The sequence below is a fragment of the Thunnus albacares genome, chromosome 17 (assembly GCF_914725855.1).
Source record: "Thunnus albacares chromosome 17, fThuAlb1.1, whole genome shotgun sequence".
NCBI lineage: Eukaryota > Metazoa > Chordata > Actinopteri > Scombriformes > Scombridae > Thunnus > Thunnus albacares.
This window is the reverse complement of record NC_058122.1, coordinates 27,534,611-27,558,295: the sequence shown is the minus strand read 5'-3', so window position 1 is coordinate 27,558,295 and position 23,685 is coordinate 27,534,611. Positions and strand designations below refer to the sequence as shown.

General features: G+C 37.4%; 1 protein-coding gene across 1 annotated transcript; it reads left to right on the top strand.

Annotated features, from left to right (window-relative positions):
• Positions 1 to 3,265: 3,265 nt before the first annotated feature.
• On the top strand, positions 3,266 to 21,803 carry gig2e (grass carp reovirus (GCRV)-induced gene 2e). Its single transcript, XM_044331368.1, has 7 exons — positions 3,266 to 3,427; positions 5,043 to 5,549; positions 8,908 to 8,978; positions 10,939 to 10,987; positions 12,630 to 13,136; positions 13,246 to 13,767; positions 21,452 to 21,803. The coding sequence occupies exons 2-7, from the start codon at positions 5,059 to 5,061 to the stop codon at positions 21,597 to 21,599; spliced, it is 1,788 nt and encodes a 595-aa protein (XP_044187303.1). The 5' UTR covers positions 3,266 to 3,427; positions 5,043 to 5,058; the 3' UTR covers positions 21,600 to 21,803.
• The last annotated feature ends 1,882 nt before the right edge of the window (positions 21,804 to 23,685 follow it).

Here is a 23,685-nt window from a genome sequence, read left to right as displayed (position 1 = left end):
ACACCTGACAGTACACATGTCAATCAAACTTTGACCAGGTCATGTGGGTTAAAAGTCTTTACTTTTCTAAAAAATAGACTTGATGAAAATTAGGAAATTAATTTTGTAATGTTTTACACTCAAACGTTTTCAATTTACTAATTGAAATTCAAGTGAATGGGCCCAAAATTTGCATGATTTTGATGACACAGGTGTGAGCAAGGCAGACATGTCTCACCCTGCAGAAAATTCTCATCCTCACACCGTTGAGATCTGATGTTTCACCATGACAGAGGAAGTTGCTATAAATTTATTGTACATGCTCCAGTCTGCACCAAACTTTACATGTTTGTAAAGTCAGACCTGTCAGCCCAGGTTTGGAGACATCTACATGCCCGTGACAGAAGCCCGTGGTCTGCACCGCGCCCCGACGTGCACAAGGGTGCGAAGGCCCGTTCAACGCTGCTTGCAGCTTTAATTTATGATTTATTTGTTGTACTGATTAGTTGTGGTAAAGTTATCTCTATATCTCTACATTTACATAGGAACTGTGTTTGAAGTTAAATTACCTTTGTTGGATTAATAATAATTATTGAATTAGGAATTATTATGTCTGGATTAATATCCTTTGTTATGCCTTTTCTTCTGTTATCAGATAAACTGGTTCAGCTATTCCATAATAAAAGATCAGACTGGAACTCCTGCCTTTTTCTCCTCTGTCCTCACAGACAAGTCATTGAGTTGGTGATATTCCTTGAACCAGACTGTCCTTAGGAGATATTCCTCAAGATAAATATTCTTCAGAGTCAGTATGGACCCATTTCCTCATATATATGAGCATATCAGTCTTGTATTAAGACAAAACTTGTAAAAACCTGAACCTGTCCTTTAACCAACATAATCTGGACCAGCCCTCAGAGCTACTTGTCAAATCTGACAAGAGTGAAACACGCCTGAGCTTTTGTGCATAATGGTCTAATTAAAATCTGAATGCAGCATTAGTCATAAACCAGCTCTCTCTTTCTCTCTCTCTATCTTTCTTTCTCCCTCTTTTTTCTTCTCTCTCCATACATTCCTCACTCAGTTAAACATCTCATGCTTAAGAAACTAAAAGACTTTGTTTTGAGCCAAACAGCTTGAAGCAGAAGTAAAACCACGTTAAAGATTAGTTGTTCATTTCATGCTCGTTACTCACGAGTGTTTCTCATTTCTAACAGGGTGAGTCACAGCTCAGTGAAAGAAGACGGCGTCAACCACGCAAAAGTGTGAATAATTGTGTTTATAAGGCAGCTACACACATGATACATGTGCAAAATGTAGCAGCTAAAGAGACAGATATATTTCTCAGGAGGTGGTGGAGGCCAAATCAGAGCTAAAAGAGAGTAAATAACGGACTTATATTCACCAGTTGGACACAAACACAACTAGATGAGTGTTTCTCTGTGAGTGCTGGATGTGTAAATAGTTGTAAACATGTTCAACAAACTTCAAAGTGTAACATGCCAGAACTAACAGCTTGTTTCCCCAAAGTGGCCAAAAAAATCTGTTATTAGAGGTTTAAATCTGGTTTAATTGTAATGAGGAGATTACAGCAGGACATTTTACAGCTGAAAAATAAAATTGTCAGCACAGGACAAACTATGTGATGTCCTACAAGTCCTCACTTTTCTGTACTGCTGTTTCTTGTAATATGAGGTGACATACAGTATGAGCGGTTATCAATACAGCTGTGATAAGTTGATTTATGAGCTTTAATTCTTATAAATCATTCATCAAAATAACTTTCAGAGTTAAAACTGTTGAGTAAAAATGAAACTCAGGGAGCAGAACAGACCAGGCAGAGGGGATTTTCCATATGTCTCAGTGATAATTATGTTGGGTTTGTATATATTTATACCACGGCTGCAGAGAATACTTGATTCTGATTGGCCCGGAGGATGTGTATTATTCTCAGATAACCTCACAGCTCTGACGTAGCATCCTCAGCGTCTTTCTGGATTACTGATAATCCTCAGATCTGGAACCGTTTCAGTTCTTACTAAACTGCACCCTCACCTGCTTGTTGAACAGGTAAAGTAACATTTATTCTGCTTATTGTTCAAACATGTCAGAACACAATGAACTGTGAGTGACTCAGCTTAACGCAAACAACTTCAATCACCGGATCAGTCCTGTTTTCTATGTCTCTTATGTGTCTTATGCTGCGCGTTTTACTGCGTTTGGTTTTATTTTCCTGTTTTTCATGCATTTGATTTTATGTTTTTTCTGCTGCTGGTTCATGTTTTATCTTTAATGTTTGGTTATTTCACCATATGTGCTACTGTTTTTATGTTGCGTGTTCTTATTTCCCTGTAATTCAAGATAGTGTATATAAAAAATGCTCTGCTTTGAATGATTATTTCTCCAACTCCAACTTCACTGTAAACTCTCAGTGTTTGTGAACTGGAGGCTTCAAGTTTCCACATCATACTTTTGTAAGTTTCATACTGGACCGTGATTGGCTCCAAACTCGATGTGATGTCACAAATCATGCTTGCAGATACAGTAGAGCCGCAGAAATGTGTCCAAAGTCCAGATTTAGACAACAAAGACTTTACAGTGACTTGGCTGAAGAGATCAGGTTTCTTCTTTTAAATCACTTTTTAAATATATATTTTTTGGTGAATTATTGTACAGTGTTTTATTTAGTTTTGGTCTTTTTGTGTGTGTGTTTTTTTATTGTGGTCTGCTTTATTGTAAAGCATTTTATAGTGGTGTTTTGAAACATGTTATATAAAAAAGTGTTTTACTATTATTATTAGATTAAATGATCAACACAGACACAGATTGTTGTTTTTTCTCCTCCTTCTGGACCTGCTCCTGCTCATTCACCTTCTCATCTTTATTACTTGGCCCAAATAAAGTTTACAAGCTGCTTGGAAATAAAAAGCAGCTGCTCCGTCACAATGAAAACCTAAGCAAATATGACGGGAATGTAATTGTGGTTTATTCTCTCAGTTGTCAAACCTGTTTCTTCTTGATAGTGATGTTGCTGATTAAATGTTTCCTACTGTTATGCAGCTCATCTGTCACTGTATATTAGAAACTGGGCAACATTATTATTATTATTTTTTTCTTGTCGGAAAAACATAACCAGGGAGGCTGGAAAGTCCCTGGAATTCCCTGCTCAGATTTAAGGCCCTAAAACCTCTGATGCCACTATCTGGCAGCACAGAACACATCAACGTGCTGTAGTGGCCACACCCGTGTACAGCGTTTAAATGTTCCCTACTTAACTGTAAACGAAAGTCATACAGCAATGCAAGAGGAAGAAACGAAAGTGAAAGAAGACAGATGCAAAATTATGGCATTTCCTCCCAAAGCCGAAGCTCTTTATATAGGTCACTTCCAAGTGAACAGTCATTTCCAATCTGCCTGCACTCAGGGACCAACACAAGACGGGAGACAGGTACGTGAAACACAAACTTTGTTTTTTTTCTGTGAAGAGAGAAGAGAGAGAGTTTTTACAGAAAGTCAAAAAAATACCGTGTTAGACAGAGTGGCCTTAACCCCTCTTTTTATTAGTAGATCATGTTGTCAAGTCTGACTCAACTGAAAGCTTCCTGACTGATGAATGCACCTTTTTCTGGACTGCTACCACCACAACAAAAAACAAATTTGTTCTGTTTATCGATATAACAAGAAAACTTTTTTGTTATAACATGTTACAACGAGAAAACTGTCTCGCTATAATGAAAAAAGTTATCTCGAACAACAACAATGGGAATCACTTGCTCTCTTGTTTCACACCCACATGGGGGAGGGGGGGGGGTAAGGTGTTTATGTGTGTGTCTGTGAGAGAGAGAGAGGGACAAAGGAGTAATGTAAGCTGCAGCCCATATAAATTAAAGAGTATGGTCCAGACCTGCTCTATGTGAAAAGTGCCCTGAGATAACTTTTGTTACGATTTGGCATTATGTCCATAAAATTGAATTGAATATAAATTACATCTTTTTTAGCTGCACACACACACACACACACACACACACACACACACTAGTTTTTCTATACATACAGATACACCATCCTTGGACATCCATATCAATACTAACACAACACAATTTTCAGATAAATAAATTTGCTTCAATGTCCTGCAAAACTTGATAATGCATGAAATGCCCCTGACATAGCCCCTAGTGGAGAGAAATGCTAATGTGTGTGAAGAAAATTGCTCAATCAGCTGGAAAATAGGAAAAACTACAATTTTGAAGTCAGGGCTTCAGTTTGAAAGTCTTATAAAAACAAAACGCATGAATTTATGCTATAATGGTCATGGGATCAAAAAATGTGGTTTTAATGGGTTTAAATGGGACCTCAAAGGGGCCCTAACATGCTGAAAGTTAGTATTGTTTCTATGCAGTGTATTATAGACTTAATACAGGATCTGTGGTTTGATTTCCAAAATTGGATAAAAAATACCCACTTTACCAAAAGTCATGGCTACAGCATAATCACAGTCAAAATAATCAAAATAAAACATTAAAGGCCTTTTAGGTCCCTTGTGAGGCACGAGGGTTAAGCTAAGTTGGTCCTAACTTGCGTTCTAGGTTCGACCTGACACTGGAGGAAATGTCAGGAGATCACCATAGTTGTCAAGATATTTCAATAAAAAACAAAAATGTCAACATCATGGTAGCGCTGGAGGAAAAGTACTCTGTGTTTGGTGCTAATTAGCAAATGTTTCCATGCAAACACACTAAACTGCCTGTTAAACATCAGCAGGGCAGCATTGACACTGTAAGCATTTTAGAATGCTGACATTAGCATTTAGCTCTCTCTTAGTGTTGTTTCACAGCTAAGCTAACAGTTTTCCTCTGCTTGTTCAAGTTTTTGTGCTTAGCTAGGCTAAACAGATCCTCAAGAAGAACAGAACTTCAAATGATCCTTGAATATTGGTATATGTGTCTGAATCATGTCCTATTTGTCTTGTTCCATTCCTGTATTATTTTTATTTGCGGTGATGTTTAATTTCTTTGCATGAAATCCCTCTGAAATCTTTACACTTATAAATCTCTTTCCTACAGTAACACTGAGACCAACATGTACCAGTGGGCTGAAGATGATTTTACTCTGCCTGAGGGGGTAGGTCGACTGGGCCTCTCAGCACCAGCTGATGGTAAAAAGTATGTCATGTACCACGGCACCACCAGGGCGAATGCTCAGGCCATCCTGGCCTCAGGTTTTTGCCAGTCTACAGGTGGGATGCTCGGCCCGGGCGTCTACCTCAGCAGAGATCTGGAGAAAGCTAGCCGCTATCCCATTGATCACCCTGAGCATGACAAAGTCGTCATTAAGGTCTCCGTCAACGTGGGGAAAGTGATCGCCATCAATTATCAGGGCCACCCACGTCAGAAGAACTGGCACGACCCCAGATACGGCCAGGTGTTTGACACCGCCTGGGTACCTCCCGGGTGTGGAATGGTGAAGAGCGGTTTGGAGGAGGATTGTGTCTGGGACCCCAATCGAATCAAGATCCTTCGTACCATCAAACCACGTCCAGTCCAACTTGGATATGGTGCATGGGGCTACATGTGAGCTCTACAAGCTGTTACCAAACTGATTTATTTTGTATGCTCAAATATATTTTTATATATTTGTATAAAAAGGCGATGACATTTGCATTTTGTTACTCTGTCATTGTAACCTGGAAAATAAATTGGTCATGTTAAACCTTAAATTGCTGTGTGATGGGTAAATTTTTATTTTGAGATATTCACCTCTGAAACATCTGCTGCCATCAAAATACAATGGAGGTGAAAAGAATTTTATTTGTGGTGCGTGGAGCATTAAAAACACATTTGCAAATACTTACAAGAATCTTGCTGTTCAAGAAACAGTGTCCCTGTTACTCTGAACAATCCCCCTTGTTGTGTTTCCTTACAAATGGTGCCTACTACTTATTTTGCACAGAAAACAGTTTGATATCTTGAGATAGCATTCTGCTAATGTTGCTAGCAGTAGATCACTATGATTCAGACTCAAACTGTGTTTCTGTAAAAAATCTCGTAGTTGCATTTGCAGGCTGATATTTTGTGGAAGAGAACATCTTTTTTGTTTAGTCTCGATATAAGGCCAGTTTGTTATTGTACATCTCTGGAAATTCAGTGACACAAGTAGGTTATGTAGTTTTGTGTTCATCTTTCAGTTCAAGCAGTGGGTGACAACAATCATCTGTAGCCTTTGTTGCTCAGGTTTATCATGTTGTCCACACACACATAACTGTCTCCTTTTTCCCACTACCTCACATGGTTAAATTGAACTAGCTGTTTGCCATTAAATGTGAGTTAAAGGATATGGCTGCCAATTTTCTATAGTTTTCTTATTGTCAAGACATCTCAACTGTTCTACATGCCAATTTCACACAGCATTGACTGGTCTCTGCAGTATAATCTACGTCTATCTCTCCTAATCAGTAACGCAACTATTATATCTTCCAGGAACCTAAACCATCAAGTTAAAGGAGTCTGGTTATTTTCTATATCTTCCTTATTGTCAACAAATCTCATTTTTGGATCCAAACCAACAATGAACTGATCTACTAACAAGTATTATGTGTTCACCCAAAGCCTGATATATCTTATTCCTCTGAGCCTGTGTTGTTTTCCAAAAACTATTAAAAACACATCAATAAGTCACACTGCAGCACTGGGTGACATGTTCCTTCATTATGAAGAAAGCATTAGAGAGATGAGTACATGAGTAAATACAACCACTAGATGGCCACAGAGAGGCCATGAACAAATGCTTGTCCAGCAAAAATACAACAGAGAATAAAGAATATACAGTGTATTGTATATTGAATATAGATATAGCATCATCTGAGACATATTTATCTCAAAATAAGAAGTCAAACCATTTTTAAACATGTGAAATGATGTCAAGGATCATATGTTTGATGGTAAGTTATTGCAGTCTGAAGGAACCTTTAACATAAATTTCTCTTTCCAATTGTTTTTCTGACTGTAAGAAAGGAGGCGGAATATCATGTAGAGTGTCTATATTGATAAAATGAGGAATATTGTACCAAAAACTGTTGTAGGTAATGAGGATAGTTGAAATGTACACATTTGAAGATGAGTTGCAGCCAGTGAACCCAGTAGAGCTCAGAGACTGTAGAATCAATGCCAGCACCTGGTGGCCCAACACCTTACTAAGATACTTTATGTTGGTTTTTCCTTTAATTTGTCACCTGTCTGTATATTGTAGTATGATGCACATATTTTTACATTGTTTTTCTTATTTTCCATTTTACTTATATTTTCTCTGTGCTTATATATATTTCTATTGTAGAACGTGAGCAACTGTAAAACGACCCAATTACTCCTTGGGGATCTGATTCTGATTGCAGTGTACTCTCGTTCAGATAGAATATCTTCAGGGTCAGTATGGAGAATAAGTATTGTTACAGCGACCAAGACCCATTTCCCCATATATATGAACACATTAGTATTGTAATAAGACAGACAGAAAAAACCCGAACCTATTCTCTAACCTAAATGATTTGTACCAGCCCTTAGAGCTACTTGTGTAATCTGACAAGAGTGAAACACACTGGAACTTTTGGGCATAATGGTCTAATTTCAATCTGAATGCAGCATTAGTCACAAAATTTTCCTCTCTCTCCATACATTCCTCACTCAGTTAAGGTAACATCTCATGCTTAAGAAACTAAATTCGGGTGTGATGTGTTTTGAGACAAACTACTTGAAGCAGAAGTAAAACCACATTAAGGATAGTTGTTCATTTCATGCTCATTATTCAGAGTGAGTGTTTTATTTCTAACAGGGTGAGTCAAGTCAAGTCACTTATTTATAGGGCACATTTAAAAACAACGCAAGTTGACCAAAGTTCTGTACAGAATAAAATCAGGCACTAAAAACAGAATGAAAGACTAAAATCAAAACAACCACATAACATATAGCACAAATCAACAAACACAGTTAAAGTAATAGTTAAGACAATATTGGTACCCTTCCTTTTTTAAAAAAAACTATTTTTTTTTCTGTAATAAGTTGAAACTGACAGAAGTATATAGTATCCATCATTCTTTATTTCACATTGAATATAACTGAAACTTTGCTTTTGATTTACAACTTAACATATTATTTAATACAATAAAACAAATGAAAATGGCCAAAAATATTGGTACCTTTAACACAAAATTTTTGTAGCACAGCCTTCGGAGGCAATAACTGCAGTTAAGCGCTTTCTGTAAATCTGAATAAGGTTTCTACACTTCTCCACCATTAGTTTGGCCCACTTTTCTTGAGCAAACTGCTCCAGTTCTCTCAGGTTTGATGGGTGCCGTCTCCCAACTGCAAGTTTTAGCTCTTTCCATCGATGTTCAATGGAATTCAGATCAGGACTCATAGTGGGCCACTTCAGAACGGTCCAATGTTTTCTTCTCATCCACTCTTGGGTTCTTTTTGATGTATGTTTGGGGTCATTATGCTGAAACCACACAAGTGCGTGCCATGCAATCTCTATGGAATACCTGCCCTCTGCGGTGAAGTGTGGCCACACTAAAAGTTGGGAATAGTTTAACTTTTTGCGGTGAATTGCGGCTGTATATAAAAAATACTCTGCTGTGAATGATTATTTGTGTCTTATATGTTTTTTCCACAAAAAAGTGAAATTACCTCAATAAAATCAAGAATCTATGAATATGTAAATATTGTTCATTTTGAAAGTTTAGGGGGTGGGAGGATTTTTTTTTTAAATGGCCCCAAAATATCTATTTGTCATGATTTTTTAGAGTAGCAATAGGTGTAAAATCAATCAAAAATATGGCTATTTGGTCAAGTTGGCACACAGTAGATCTGTCTCTTCATAGTTTGTATTAGGCACGGATCTAATATGACTTAAATGCTTTCCATCCACTTACAACAGGTACAGATCAAGCAAGGTACTGAAGTCAAGGAATGCTATCTCCTCTGTCTTAGATAAGTTGCAGGTCCTAAGTATGCTATTCATACACAGACTGATGTTTGATGTGTGAACCTCTAAAACTAAAAACGTCATAAAATCATTTAGGCTAGTCTATGCCTAATATGAGTAATAGGCCTATGTCATAAAATTCAGTATCAATTTTAACTGAAAGCTTTAACAACTCCTATTCACTTTCTTGCTCCTTGCCCCCCTTATCTTTATTACCTGGACCAAATAAAGTTTACAAGCTGCTTTATGTCATGGAAATGAAAAGCAGCTGCTCCAGCAGAATGGAAACCTAAGCGAATATGACAGGAATGTGATTCTGGTGTGTTCTCTCAGTTGTCAAACCCATTTCTTCTTGCTAGTGATGTCTTTGATTAAATGTTTCCCACTGTTACGTAGCTCATCTGTCACTGTATATTAGCAACTGGGCAACATTATTATTTTTTCCTTTTTTCTTGTGGGAAAAACATAACTGGGGAGGCCTGGAAGGAGATAATATGCTCAGATAATAACTTAATAATAATAATAATAATAATAATAATAATAATAATAATAATAATAATAATAATAATAATAACAACTTTATTTGTATATCACCTTTCATACAAGTTATGCAGCTTAAAGTCCTCACAACAAAAGTAATTACATGTACCAGGTGCTTTACATGAAAAGGACATAAAAGAACATAAAAGCGTGTAAAAACATTGATGTAATACAAGATGAAAAATAAAATAAAAATAAAAATGAAACCCACTTGATAAAGTGAAACTAAAATACATAGAATGCAAATAGCTAACAAGGGATTTGACGATATAGTTTGGTCCTTGAACGTTTAGGGCTTTGTATATAAGGAGGAGGACCTTAAAGTCAATTCTAAATGTAACAGGAGGCCAGTACAGATTAGATAAAACTGGACTAATGTGCTCTCTCTTTTTGGTTCTGGTAAGTAGACTGCAGAGTTTTGAATGAGCTGAAGTCTCTCAGTGGCTTTTTTCAGGAGGCCAGTAAAAAGTACATGGCAGTAGTCAAGCCGGCTTGAGACGAAGGCATGAATTAGCTTCTCAGCATCTTTTTGATTTATAAATGGGCCGACTATTAGGATTTAGTTTTATCCTCATTTAACTTTAAGAAGTTATTGCTCATCTATTTATTTATTGCTAATAGACAGTTGGTGATGGAGTTAATAGCTGCAGCATCATTTGATTCTGTGGAGATGTACAGTTGTGTGTCATCTGCATAACTATGGAAAGATACATTGTGCTCGCTGATGATATCACCAAGTGGCAGCATGTACAGTGAGAATAATAATGGACCAAAGCAGCTCCCTTGTGCAACTCGATAGCTATTGTCATATTTCTCAGACTGCAACTGTAAGTAGGTCTAAAAGGATAAGAACTGAGATCTTATGTCATCATAGCTCAGTCTGAGGTCGCTGATTATCTTTGTGAGAGCAATTTCAGTGCTGTGGTTTGTTCAAAAGCCCAACTGAAATTCCTCCAGGATATTGTTTTCTTTGAGAAAGGAACTTATTTGGACTGAAACTATCTTTTCAAGTATCTTACTGATGAACGGAAGGTTGGATATTGGTCTATAGTTAGTCAGTACTTTTCTATCAATGTTTGGTTTCTTTAATAAAGGTTTTACAACAGCTGTTTTGAAAACATATGGGAAGATGCCTGTTCTAAGAACATTTAGTATTTATAATGTTCAGGACATGACTTGAGACACTATTAAACACCCACTTAAAAAATGCTGTAGGATATAAGACCCTAAAACCTCTGATGCCACTATCTGGCAGGACAGAACACATCACTGCTGTAGTGGCCACACCCGTGTACAGCATTTAAATATTTCCTACCTGACTGTAAACGAAAGTCATACAGCAATGCAAGAAGAAGAAACGAAAGTGAAAGAAGACAGATGCAAATTTATGGCATTTCCTCCCAAAGCAGAAGCTCCATATATAGGCCACTTCCAAGTGAACAGTCATTTACAATCTACCTGCACTCAGGGACCAACACAAGACGGGAGACAGGTACGTGAAACACACACTTTGTTTTTTTTTCCATAAAGAGTCTGGGTTTTTACAGAAAGTCCAAAAAATACTGTGTCAGACAGAGTGGTCTTAACCCCTCTTTTTTATTAGTAGATCATGTTGTCAAGTCTGACTCAACTGAAAGCTTCTTGACTGATGAAAGCAGCTTTTTCTGAACTGCTGCCACCACAACAAAAAACAAATTTGCTCAGTTTATCGATATAACAAGAAAACCTTTTTGTTATAAAACTTTTTTGTTATAACATGTTACAATGAGAAAACTGTCTCGCTATAATGAGAAAAGTTATCTCAAACAACAAGAAAAACAAGTCATCATAACAAGATGCTCATAAAAATAGGATGTGCATGAATGTTTGAATGAACTGATCAAGTCTTGAAATTCTGCTCTTACTTAGCAACCAGAATGTGATTGTTATCGGTATGCAGACAGTCTATCAGAACTGAGTCCATCAGATGCATTTGTCACAATGAAAACACCTAATATTATGAAAAAACTTCATAAAAAACTTTCATCATATAAAGAGAAAAGTATTTCTTAATGTGAAGGGTGGCAGTTCCATAATTATAAATAATGGGAAAAAACATTTTAGTTATGGTGAGAGTTGATCATTCATTAATTCATCAAATAAGACTACTTTTTATACTTGACATGAGATAATATTCTACTGGAAAAAAAACCCCCTGACCAGGTCACCGATCTATAAGAGCTACAAACAGTTTAGAGTTTCCATTTTATCTGTGTATCATGACTTTTGGACCCAGTAAACACAACACCAGAATTTTGGTCTGTATCTTGGAATAACAAGACAAAGAGTTTACAGCCATGCTATCAGCTCTGTGAGGCTGAACCATTGACTGTATATAATGATGGATGACTCGTCTCCACTTCCTGCCGCCGTTTTGGCTTCTTTTCTGGGGAGCTGTCATGACGTCATGTCATGATCTTTATATACAGTCAATGGGCTGCACTTAAGCCCAGCTGTGCTTTGAACTACATGCTAACACCATCATGCTATGCTGACAGTGACAATGTTAACAAGCTGATGTTTAGTAGTCACAAAGTATTGGAAAAATTTTAAATCTGACCTGATGGTGGCACCAGAGGAAAAGTCAGGAGATCAAAAAAGTCTTTAGGATTCATCATCTGGGCACCATGAATATCTGTATGAAATTTTGTAGCAGTCCATTCAATAGTTGTTGAGACATTTCACTAAAAACCAAAAATGTCAATGAGGAAAAGCACTTTGTGTTTGGTGCTAATTAGCAAATTTTGCCATACAAACACACTAAACTACCCATTAAACATCAGCATGTTAGCATTGACATTGTGATGATGTTAACATGCTAACGTTAGCATTTACCTCTCTCTTAGTTTTGTTTCACGGCTAAGCTAACAGTTTTCCTCTGTTTGTTCCAGTTTTTGTGCTAAGCCAGGCTAAACAGATCGTCAAGAAGAATGTAACTTCAAATTAACCTTGAATATTATTATATGTCTGAATAATGTCCTAATTGTCTTGTTTCCTTCCTGTATTATTTTTTATTTGCAGTGATGTTTAGTTTCTTTGCATGAAATCTGAAAATCCCTCTGAAATCTTTACACTTATAAATCTCTTTCCTACAGCAACACTGAGACCAACATGTACCAGTGGGCTGAAGATGATTTTACTCTGCCTGAGGGGGTAGGTCAACTGGGCCTCTCAGCACCAGCTGATGGTAAAAAGTATGTCATGTACCACGGCACCACCAGGGCGAATGCTCAGGCCATCCTGGCCTCAGGTTTTCGCCAGTCTAAAGATGGGATGCTCGGCCCGGGCGTCTACCTCAGCAGAGATCTGGAGAAAGCTAGCCGCTACCCCATTGGTCACCCTGAGCATGACAGAGTCGTCATTAAGGTCTCCGTCAACGTGGGGAAAGTGATCCGCATCAGTTATCAGGGCCACCTACGTCAGAAGACCTGGCACGACCCCAGATATGGCGAGGTGTACGACACCGCTTGGGTACCTCCAAAGTGTGGAATGGTGCCGAGTGGTTTGGAGGAGGATTGTGTCTGGGATCCCAATCGAATCACAATCATTAGTACCATCAAACCACGTCTAGTCCAACCTGGATATGGTGCATGGGGCTACATGTGAGCAATACGAGCTGTTGCCAAACTGATTTATTTTGTATGGTCAAATATATTTTTATATATTTGTATGAAAAGGAAATTACATCTCTTACATTTCTCTTTCCTACAGTAACTCTGAGACCAACATGTACCAGCAAACACGGTTCCGGTGGGCTGAAGATGATTTTACTCTGCCTGAGGGGGTAGGTCAACTGGGCCTCTCAGCACCAGTTGATGGTAGAAAGTATGTCATGTACCACGGCACCACCAGCGCAAGTGCTCAGGCCATCCTGGCCTCAGGTTTTCGCCAGTCTACGGGTGGGATGCTCGGCCCGGGCATCTACCTCAGCAGAGATCTGGAGAAAGCTAGCCGCTACCCCATTGATCACCCTGAGCATGACAGAGTCGTCATTAAGGTCTCCGTCAACGTGGGGAGAGTGATCGCCATCAATTATCAGGGCCACCCACGTCAGAAGAACTGGCACGACCCCAGATACGGCCAGGTGTTTGACACCGCCTGGGTACCTCCCGGGTGTGGAATGGTGAAGAGCGGTTTGGAGGAGGATTGTGTCTGGGACCCCAATCGAATCAAGATCCTTCGTACCATCAAACCACGTCCAGTCCAACCTGGATATGGTGCAGGGGGCTATATGTGAGCTCTACAAGCTGTTACTAAACCGATTTATTTTGTATGCTCAAATATGTTTTTATATATTTGTATAAAAAGGAAATGACATTTGCATTTTCTTACTCCTGGAAAATAAATTGGTCATCTTAAACTTAAATTGCTGTGTGATGGGTAAATTTTTATTTTGAGATATTCACCTCTGAAACATCTGCTGCCATCAAAATACAATGGAGGTGAAAAGAATTTTATTTATGGTGTGTAGAGCATTAAAAACACATTTGGAAATACTTAAAACAGCTTGCATTTAGAGAAACAGTATCCCTGTTACTTTAAACAACACCTCACTGTGTGTTTTCTCACAACTAGTGCCTACTATTTATTTTGTACAGATAACAGTTTCATGTCTTGAGGTAACAGAGATAGCATTTTTTTTTGTAATAACAGGTTTTATATAAAAACAAGAGCACCATTTATCTGAAGATAAATTCAATTCATTAATTTTATTTGTCCCTGGTAGGGAAATGAAAATGAGATAATTATAAGAATTTAACAGCAGGGTTTTTGTGTAACATTATGTAGCCGTTATACCAAAAGATCAACATAACAGGTTCAATATTGTCGCTGTAGGAAATGGCCAACCTGGCCGGGCAAAGTCACCTCCTGGAGCCCGAAAATAACTGCTTGTAAAAACAAAACATGACATTTTTACATTTAATTTTTTGTACAGATTAAACAAACAAGATTATTTAACCCTTGCCGTTGTTCACATTGTCCACACTCACATAACTTTCTTCTTTTTTTCCACTACCTCACATGGTTAGATTGAACCAGTTGTTTGCCATTAAATGTGAGTTAAAAGATATGGCTGCTGATTTTCTATAGTTTTCTTATTGTCAAGAAATCCCAACTGTTCTACATGCCAATTTCACACAGCATTGACTGGTCTCTGCAATTTACTCCATGGATCTTCCCTAATCCTCTATACAACTATTGTATGTTCCAGGAACCCCAACCATCAAGTTAAAGGAGTCTGGAACATAGGATACAACAAACATACATTTTTATCACCATTTGATTTGATACGTAGCCCCAACACCAATATGTTGTGCATCAAGACCTAAATACAGTAGCTCTCTTAGCCTCAAGCACCCTATAAGTGGCAGGTTCTGAAGAATGATGGCAGTGTACACACAATATATAAGAAATATCCCTCTGAAGAAGAGTGTCAGACGGATATGTTGGATAGTTGCTTGTAATTACTGTCAGATACTATTTACATACAGTAAATCTCATACATTAATTGGAAAAATCTGTAGACAGTTGCTTGTAATTACTTTCAAATAATGTTTATATGAAGTAATGATTATTGAAATTATGTTTTTTTAACCTGAGACATGCTTTAACCAAAGATGGAACAGGTCACTGTTGAGTAGATTTGCTTTGTCAAAGACACTAGTAGAGCAATAAAATAAGTGCAGCAGAAATGTCAGTTCGGACCACTGTGTTAAACTAACTGACTGCTAACAGCGAGGACTACGGTGAGTTTAAATTTTAAATATTTTTTCCACAAACCTTGTTACTTGACATAATTACTCAGACAGTATTTACAACAGTGAATAAACAGCTGTTTGAATTGTGACTTCAAATGTTAATACAAATTATACAACTTCAAAGTGTTTCTTTCAAACCATGTCTCACTTTATTAACATTATAAATTAATGATGCTAAACATTTGTACACTATTATAAAGTAATAGAACAAAGCATGGAGTTTATTCAGGTAGTTAAACGAGTCATTTAAAATGTAAATATTCAAACAAGTAGTGTAGTCTGTCTGAACATTGTACACAAATTAAATACAAAATATATCAACATGCTCCTCTAACTGTTGCATGTCAAAAAATGCTGGGAAGACTGGACTGTAAAAATGATATGGTTAAAGATCAATGGGACAGCTTTACTGGGTGTTTGTCTGTAGCCTAAGAATCTGATGGTTTGGTACAGTAGATCTGTAACTGTTGCCATGTACTAATGCTCACCACATTATTGTAACCAAATAACTGCATCTAATATCAGTGTCTGTTTGTTTTTTAAAAATGGCATTTTCCATTAAAAAACCCTAATTAATGTCCCTCTAATGCAAGTTGTAACCAGATTGTCCAAGTGTGTGTTTATAAAAGTTTGTAATGAGCGAATGACTGACTGAGAAAGTGACTGAGTGACTGAGTCACTATGAGTAACCAAGACTAACTCAGTGAGTAACTGAAAAGTGTGGCTAACAGACTGATTGTGTGGGTGGGTGAGAGGGTTCGCTGTCCCATTCAAAAGTCCATTAGTTTCTTTAGGAACACACAAGGGTTGACTGATGTCATCTTTCTCCATCTCCAGTGAAAGGACGGCTTGCCTCTCAGTGTTTATCCCTGTGAACCACCTGCAAAACAAAAACAATGTGTATCATAAACTGTAGTAGTAGTAGAAGTGTAAATGGCACACTTCAGCGTTGCATCCATCCAGGAATGCAACACTGAAGGACTGGGATACTGCTGCAAATTGCTGATGTGTTTCATATAGGCCACTAGAGTAATAAATCTACACGTACACAACACTACACAGACAGCGATGGGATATTATCAACATAAAATTAAGTTATTTGGGCATGTTGTCATATAAAACAAAGTAAAATGAAACTCACTGTGTAATTTGGAGCATCAGAATCACAAGTCCAGCTCTGTTCTCAGAAATGTTGACTTGCTGCTGAAACAAGACATTATTTTAGCAACAGTACAGATGTAGTAGTTAGCAAGACTGATTTCAAAACTTAATTCCTGCATCTTCAGTCCTATGCCTTTCACATTTCAACAGAATTAAATTCACTTCAGGAAAACAATTTGAACAAAAACTCAAAATCGTCAAGAGGTCAGTAAGTCGGAGAGAATCTCAAAGAATAGATCACAGGCTTAAGGAAAAAAAAATATACCAGTAAAATAGCTTTTAGTTTGATGTTGTGATCGGATGACACGGTACCAAATCGTTATCATGACAAAAGCAAGGGCATATAGCACAATTCAAACTGATTGGAAATGTAATATATTTTGACAATGCTACCAAGCAAAGCAAAAAGGAACTCACCTGGTGATTTACTGGATGAAGATGGGTGAGAAAAAAAAAAAAGTCATACACCGCTGTCCAGGTGCACATGTGCCAACTCTACTGTTGAGAGCTGCTACAATAGTGTGATCGCTTGCAGTAATCACACTAATTATCAGCCTTGACGTACAGTATTACATACACACATGCTGACAGTCACACAGTTTGGACATGGGGATGAAAGGACAAAACTCTTTTTTTAACCAGGAAATAATTATTACTTTTTCATTTTCAGTCTAGGAACAAAATGTTCATGAAAATGAGATGCACTCTGGCCCTTCACAGTCTTCCGGTGTATCAGCGCGAGGGGTCTCTGAGTTCTTCAAGACCAGCAGTGTAACTTCTCAGTACACTCACAGAAATGTTAATATCTATCAGTACAGTGTTGACATAACATATTGTATGGGAAACAAACTTGAATGCCTCCTGTAGCATTCTTAAAAAGTTAAGTAGATTCAACGATAGGTTTGGACTTTTTCAAGTCTATCTCAATACAATATTCAAATGTCAAATGTATCCGTAAAGCAGTCCCTTCCTATCAGGTAGGATGAGTCTCTAAACGGTCTACAGAATTACATTGAGTGTGTTTTGCCAGTTATCAAGTGGCTCCACATGATCACAGCTGATGGAGGCTACTGTCCAGTGAGAGCTTGATTCTAACTGATGCTACCTGGATGAGATGTCCCAAACTGATTTACTGCACAATAGTTGATGCTTCATATGATGCTCAGTCTGTGTAGATTAGTCACTGCATAAATGCCTATCTATAGATGCCTGTTTTTTGTCTAGCTGTCAACACATTTATTTTTTGAGACATTGAGTGTACAAACCTATTGATGAGGAGGTTCACTCAGTGCGACACCTGCTGGTCATTTTTTGTAACTACTTTTGGCATGCTTGCTGCCATTGATCTCTGTAATTATTGGTTTATTTTTGTGTGTGCTATTGATGGATAATATTCTCCCACAATGCAATGCACAAAACAAACTGACAAATATCAAACAAATATCCCTCTGCAGAAGAGTGTCAGATGGATATATTGGATAGTTGCTTGTAATTACTGTCAAATACTATTTATATACAGTAAATCTCATACATTAACTGGAAAAGTCTGTAGATCTATTGGATAGTTGCTTGTAATTACTTTCAGATGATGTTTATATAAGGTAATGATTATTAAAAGTATGTTTTTGTAAGCCATTTTCGCATGATCCTATTGTTTTGTACAGTATCAAACCAATATTTTTACCATGAATTTACTGTAAATAGATGAGATAATCACATACAATTAAAGCCTAAAGCTCTCAAGATACCATTAATGGGTGTTAAAGGAGGATAATTTGAATGTAATTTTACATATTTTTTTGTGTTTTACATCCAGAAATTTGTGCTTTGATGGGGCAGTCTTAAGGATAAACTGGATAATTAATAATATATAATAATAATAATAAATTGGATAATTCTATGAATTTACAAAAGAATACTGTATAAAACAAGCCATTATTTAAATTAGGTAATTTTAAAGTATTTCTGCAATGTTTTTCATTTTTTGTGCACATTTATACATTTATTTAGCATTCTAGCAATATTTTATATATATTTGTTTTTATTTTACAACAGTTGGACTATAAAAATGCAGATAATGTCTACAGTAAATATCTGTATTTTAAAAAAAATTCTTTGTAGAATAACTAAAGGTTTTTTTTTTACCATTATTTGACGGTAAGTGTTTTTTTTAATTTTTTAAATTTTTTTTAAAAACTTTTTTTTTTTTTTACATTAAATTTAAAGTAAAAAAAAAAACAGAAAGTTGCCTTAATTTTACATTCAGTAATAGGATGTGTATTATTTGTATTTTTACATAGAATTCAATGTAACGTAACATTCAAGACCATTAACTGAAAAATCCTGTTAAAAAACTATAATATTCCATTATATTAATTTACAGATTACAGCCTTTATCTTATGGTGAATTTTTTTTAATAAAAATAATTTACTGTGTTTTTACGGCATTTACACTTAATGTAGAAAAAAAACCAACAACTGTAAAATAATACAGTAAATTTCTGTGAAATAACTTCTTTTTTTTTTTTTTTTTACAGTGCACCTGCAGCAGGTGCACCTGCTCGGTCGGCAGCCGCAGCAGTTGCTTCGGGTTTGGTCCGCTTTATCAGACGGCCGCTCCCCGACATACAGAAATCCTTTCCAGCTGGTATCTCCTGGAGAAGCGTCTTAAAGTTGAGCTCAAGGATCCGATCAGTATGAGACTTGACTGATCTCAAATAAACCTTTTTAAACCGGTTGTTATTCTTCAGCTTTTGTTTACACCTAAGCACTGACACCTTATACTCCACCTTACCGAAGGCGACTTTCACCACTCCTGGGCCGGGTCCTCTTGCTCGCATTCTCGGTAATCCAGTAATTTCTGGTTCAGGATCACACTCCAGCCCAGTCTTCAGTAGCTCTCTTATTTTTTCATCCAAGTCCTCTCCATCATCCTAAGGCAGGCCCATCACGACAACTGACACGTCAGGATCAAATTTATTAGCGAGTTTGGGGCTAGTTGTCCGTATTTTTTCTTCAAGCGAGTCCAGCCGCGATTTTAAGATACCAATTTCCAGATCGATGCTTTCCCTTATTTCTTTAACTGACTTCTTGAGCTCAGCTTTCATAGTTTTTTCCAATGAACCATGCACGCTGTCCACTTTGCTGTTGAACTGTCTTTCAATACTATCCATTTTTGTTTGTAGTAGCTTCATCTCCTTCAGTAGCACGCTTGCTTCTTTGTTACTTTGTACCAAGTAATTTTATCGTAATTTTGTCGTTTGTCCGGTAGATAAATATTTATCCACCGGGATTCCGTTTGTAACTTGCTTCTTTGTTGTGATAATTAGTTTTTACCAAGTTTAGTCACACACACAAACTACACCTATATATGTATGTATGTATGTATGTATGTATGTATGTATTTGAGTATAAACAAACAAAATAACACACCAACAAATAAATAACAAACAAACAAAATAGACAGTCTGGTCAATTTGAAGCGGTTATTTCTAATTTAACCTTTTAAAAACATCTTCACTGGACAAATTAACACCAGTCAGTTGATATTATATTTAAATTTCAGGTGTAAGGTGTTATGCTAATTTGTGATCATTATTCACACACGACGTCATTTAATCAAACGACTTTATACTGTAGGTGAAAATGTTCCCCAAAAGCGAGTTAAGACGTCAGATAAAAGAACCAAATGTAAAATACATTTGACAACATCCCTCCCCCTCCATGAATGGATCAGGATGGATTATCATGGATCTTTATAACATGGACTTTATCTATAAGGTAAATTAGCCACAGCTTGTCTGACTGATCAGTTTGTTAATGTCAGGTATCATTTTATCAGGAGAGTCCTGTCATCAGCAGCCTGAGCAGCACAGAAAGACAAACACGTGAGCTGCAGCCTCTCAGGTGAGCTCTGATGTCATAATGAAAAATCAATTTCAAGTTTTAGGCACAGTACTGTATATTAGCACAGTAGTGGAAATGACTCAAATTCTGTACTTAAGTGCAATTTTGAGGTACTTGTACTTTACTTGAGTATTTCCATTTAATGCCAAAAATGTCTACAAGAAATCATTTGTTCCAAGTGTTGTTAAATTTTTAAATACATAGTTATCATACAGGGCCACTCCCTTAACTCACCCCTCATTGTACATTTACATGTCTTATGATTGAGGAATTTATGAAATTCCTAACTTAATCTTTCAGCCTTAACAGACAATAGACATGGCGTTATTTACCAGTGCAGGGAATGGATGGTGACATATTCGACATACTGTATCTGCATCTCTGTTTTAACAGCCACCTCTCACACAATGTCATATTATTTTAACAGACCGGGTTGTGCTGTTTGGTGTCCTATCAAACCTGTTGCAGGTAAACCTTTATAATCCAGAGCAGGTAGAAAAAAAAACACAAGGAACATATTTCTGTTAAGGCGTGTATTTTATTTAGTTATTTTTACCATCATCATATGTCATATGAATAAAGGAGAGGCGGCTCCTCTGACTGGATGTGTGCTTACAGACTAATCTCTTAATGATCACTGACTGAGTTTCAGCCAGTGGTGGAATGTACCTATGTACCTTTATTTAAGTACTGTACTTAAGTACAATTTTGAGGTACCTCCAACCTCCCTTTGATGCTACTTTTTACTTCCACTTCACTAAATTTCAGAGGGAAATATTGTACTTTCTACTCCATTACATTTATATAGAGCCCCTAAGGGGACATGGGCAGAAAAAAAGAGTATATATTGAGGCCACGTTTCACTACAGCGAGCGCTCAAAATGCTATTGCATGTGCAACAGATACAACTCGTTCGGTGGATGAGGGAAATGGCATGATTGATTGTTGCGTACTGCATGGAGAGGTCCAGGCTAGAAATTAGGCTTTTGATGCTTAGGACGGTGGAGCCATGAGGGGATGAGAGGTCTATAATGAGTCCCTTTTCTCTTGAATATTTCCTTGAAGCTATGCACATTGGACTGATTCTGAATGATCACCATCAATAAACAGGGCCACGAACGTCAGAGGAACCGGCGTGACCCCAGATACGGCCCAGTGTACGACACCGCCTGGGTACCTCCCAGGTGTGGAATGGTGAAGAGCGGTTTGGAGGAGGATTGTGTCTGGGATCCCAGTTGAATCACAATCATTAGTACCATCAAACCACGTCCAGTCCATGTGGTGCACAGGGCTACATGTGAGCTCTACAAGCTGTTACCAAACCAATTTATTTTGTATGTTCAAATATATTTTGATATATTTGTTTAAAAAGGAAATGACATTTGCATTTTGTTACTCTGTCATTGTAACCTGGAAAATAAATTGGTCATCTTAAATCTTAAATTGCTGTATGATGAGTATATTTTTCTTTTGAGATATTCACCTCTGAAGCATCGGCTGCCATCTGAATACAATGAAGGTGAAAAGAATTTTGTTTGTGGTGCTTGGAGCATTAAAAACACATTTGGAAATACTTAAAAGAAACGTACCTTTCCGGAAACAGTGTCCCTGTTACTTGCTTTTGTGCATAATGGTTTAATTTAAATATGAACACAGCATTTTTTAAGAAGTAGCTATTGGTATAGATTCCTCCATGTTAATAGTCTGTTTTTTTGTTGGTACAAAATTAATAAGCATGTGCCATGAACAAATGCTTGCAAAAATATAATAGAGAGTAAAGAATATAAGAAGATACGGTCAATACATAATACATATATATATATATATACACACACATATATGGACATATATACCTATAAATAAACAAAACAACACAACAAGAAATAAACAACAAACAAACAAAATAGACAATCAAGTTGATTTGAAGTGGTTATTTCTAGTTTAACCTTTCAAACATAACAGAATTAAAAACATCTTCACTGGACAAATTAACATCAGTCAGTTGATATTATATTTAAATTTCAGGTGTAAGGTGTTATGCTAATTTGTGATCATTACTCAGACATGACAACATTTAATCAAACGACTTTATACTGTAGGTGAAAATATTCCCCAAAATCGAATTAAGACGTCAGGTAAAAGAAGAGCCAAATGTAAGCAGCTTTGCTGAAAGGAATGATCTGTAATCAACCCAAACATTTATCATCTTTGACATTATTGTGGTAAATGGACTGTACTTGTATAGCGCCTTTCTAGTCTTCCAACCACTCAAAGCGCTTTTTACACTACGAATCACATTCACCCATTCACACACATTCATACACTGATGGCACAGCCATCAGGCGCAAATCTTGCCCAAGGACACATCGGCATGTGGATTGGTGGAGCCGGGAATCAAACCGCCGATCTTCCGATTAGTGGATGACCCGCTCTACCTCCTGAGCCACAGCCGCCCCGGCTGTTTATTAGGAGAAATACATTTGACAACATCCCTCCCCCTTCCCTTTCCATGAATGGATCAGGATTATTATGGATCTTTTTAACATGGACTTTATCTATAAGGTAAATTAGCAGCTTGTCCAATTGATCAGTTTGTTAATGTCAGGCATCATTTTATCAGGAGAATCCTGTCATCAGCAGCCTGAGCAGCACAGAAAGACAAACACGTGAGCTGCAGCCTCTCAGGTGAGCTCTGATGTCATAATGAAATATCAATTTCAAGTTTTAGGCACAGTACTGTATATTAGCACAGTAGTGGAAATGACTCAAATTCTGTACTTAAGTACAATTTTGAAGTACTTGTACTTTACTTGAGTATTTCCATTTGATGCCAAAAATGTCTACAAGAAATCATTTGTCCCAAGTGTTGTTAAATTAAGTCTCCAGACTCCGCCCATCACTGTCCCAATCCAGCACCGAAATCCTGGTTCACTCATTTGTCACATCCTGCACTGACTACTGCAACACCCTCCTTGCCGGACTCCCCACCAAACTCAACAGACTGCAAATGATTCAGAGCTCGGCCTCCCAGATCATCGCCCGTACCAAATCATCTGACCACATCACCCCTGTTCTCATCCAACTTCACTGGCTCCCTGTACGATACTGCATCCACTACAAAAACCTCCTCCTCACCTATAAAGCTCTCCACAACCTAGCCCCTACTTACCTCCAGGACCTCCTTCATGAATACATCCCCCCCGCACCCTCCGCTCAACCTCTACTGGATTCTTATCCATCCTCACGTCACACCTCAGTACCATGGGTGCCTGAGCCTTCAGCTGCTCAGCACCCAGGCTCTGGAACCCCCCCCCCCCCCCCCCCC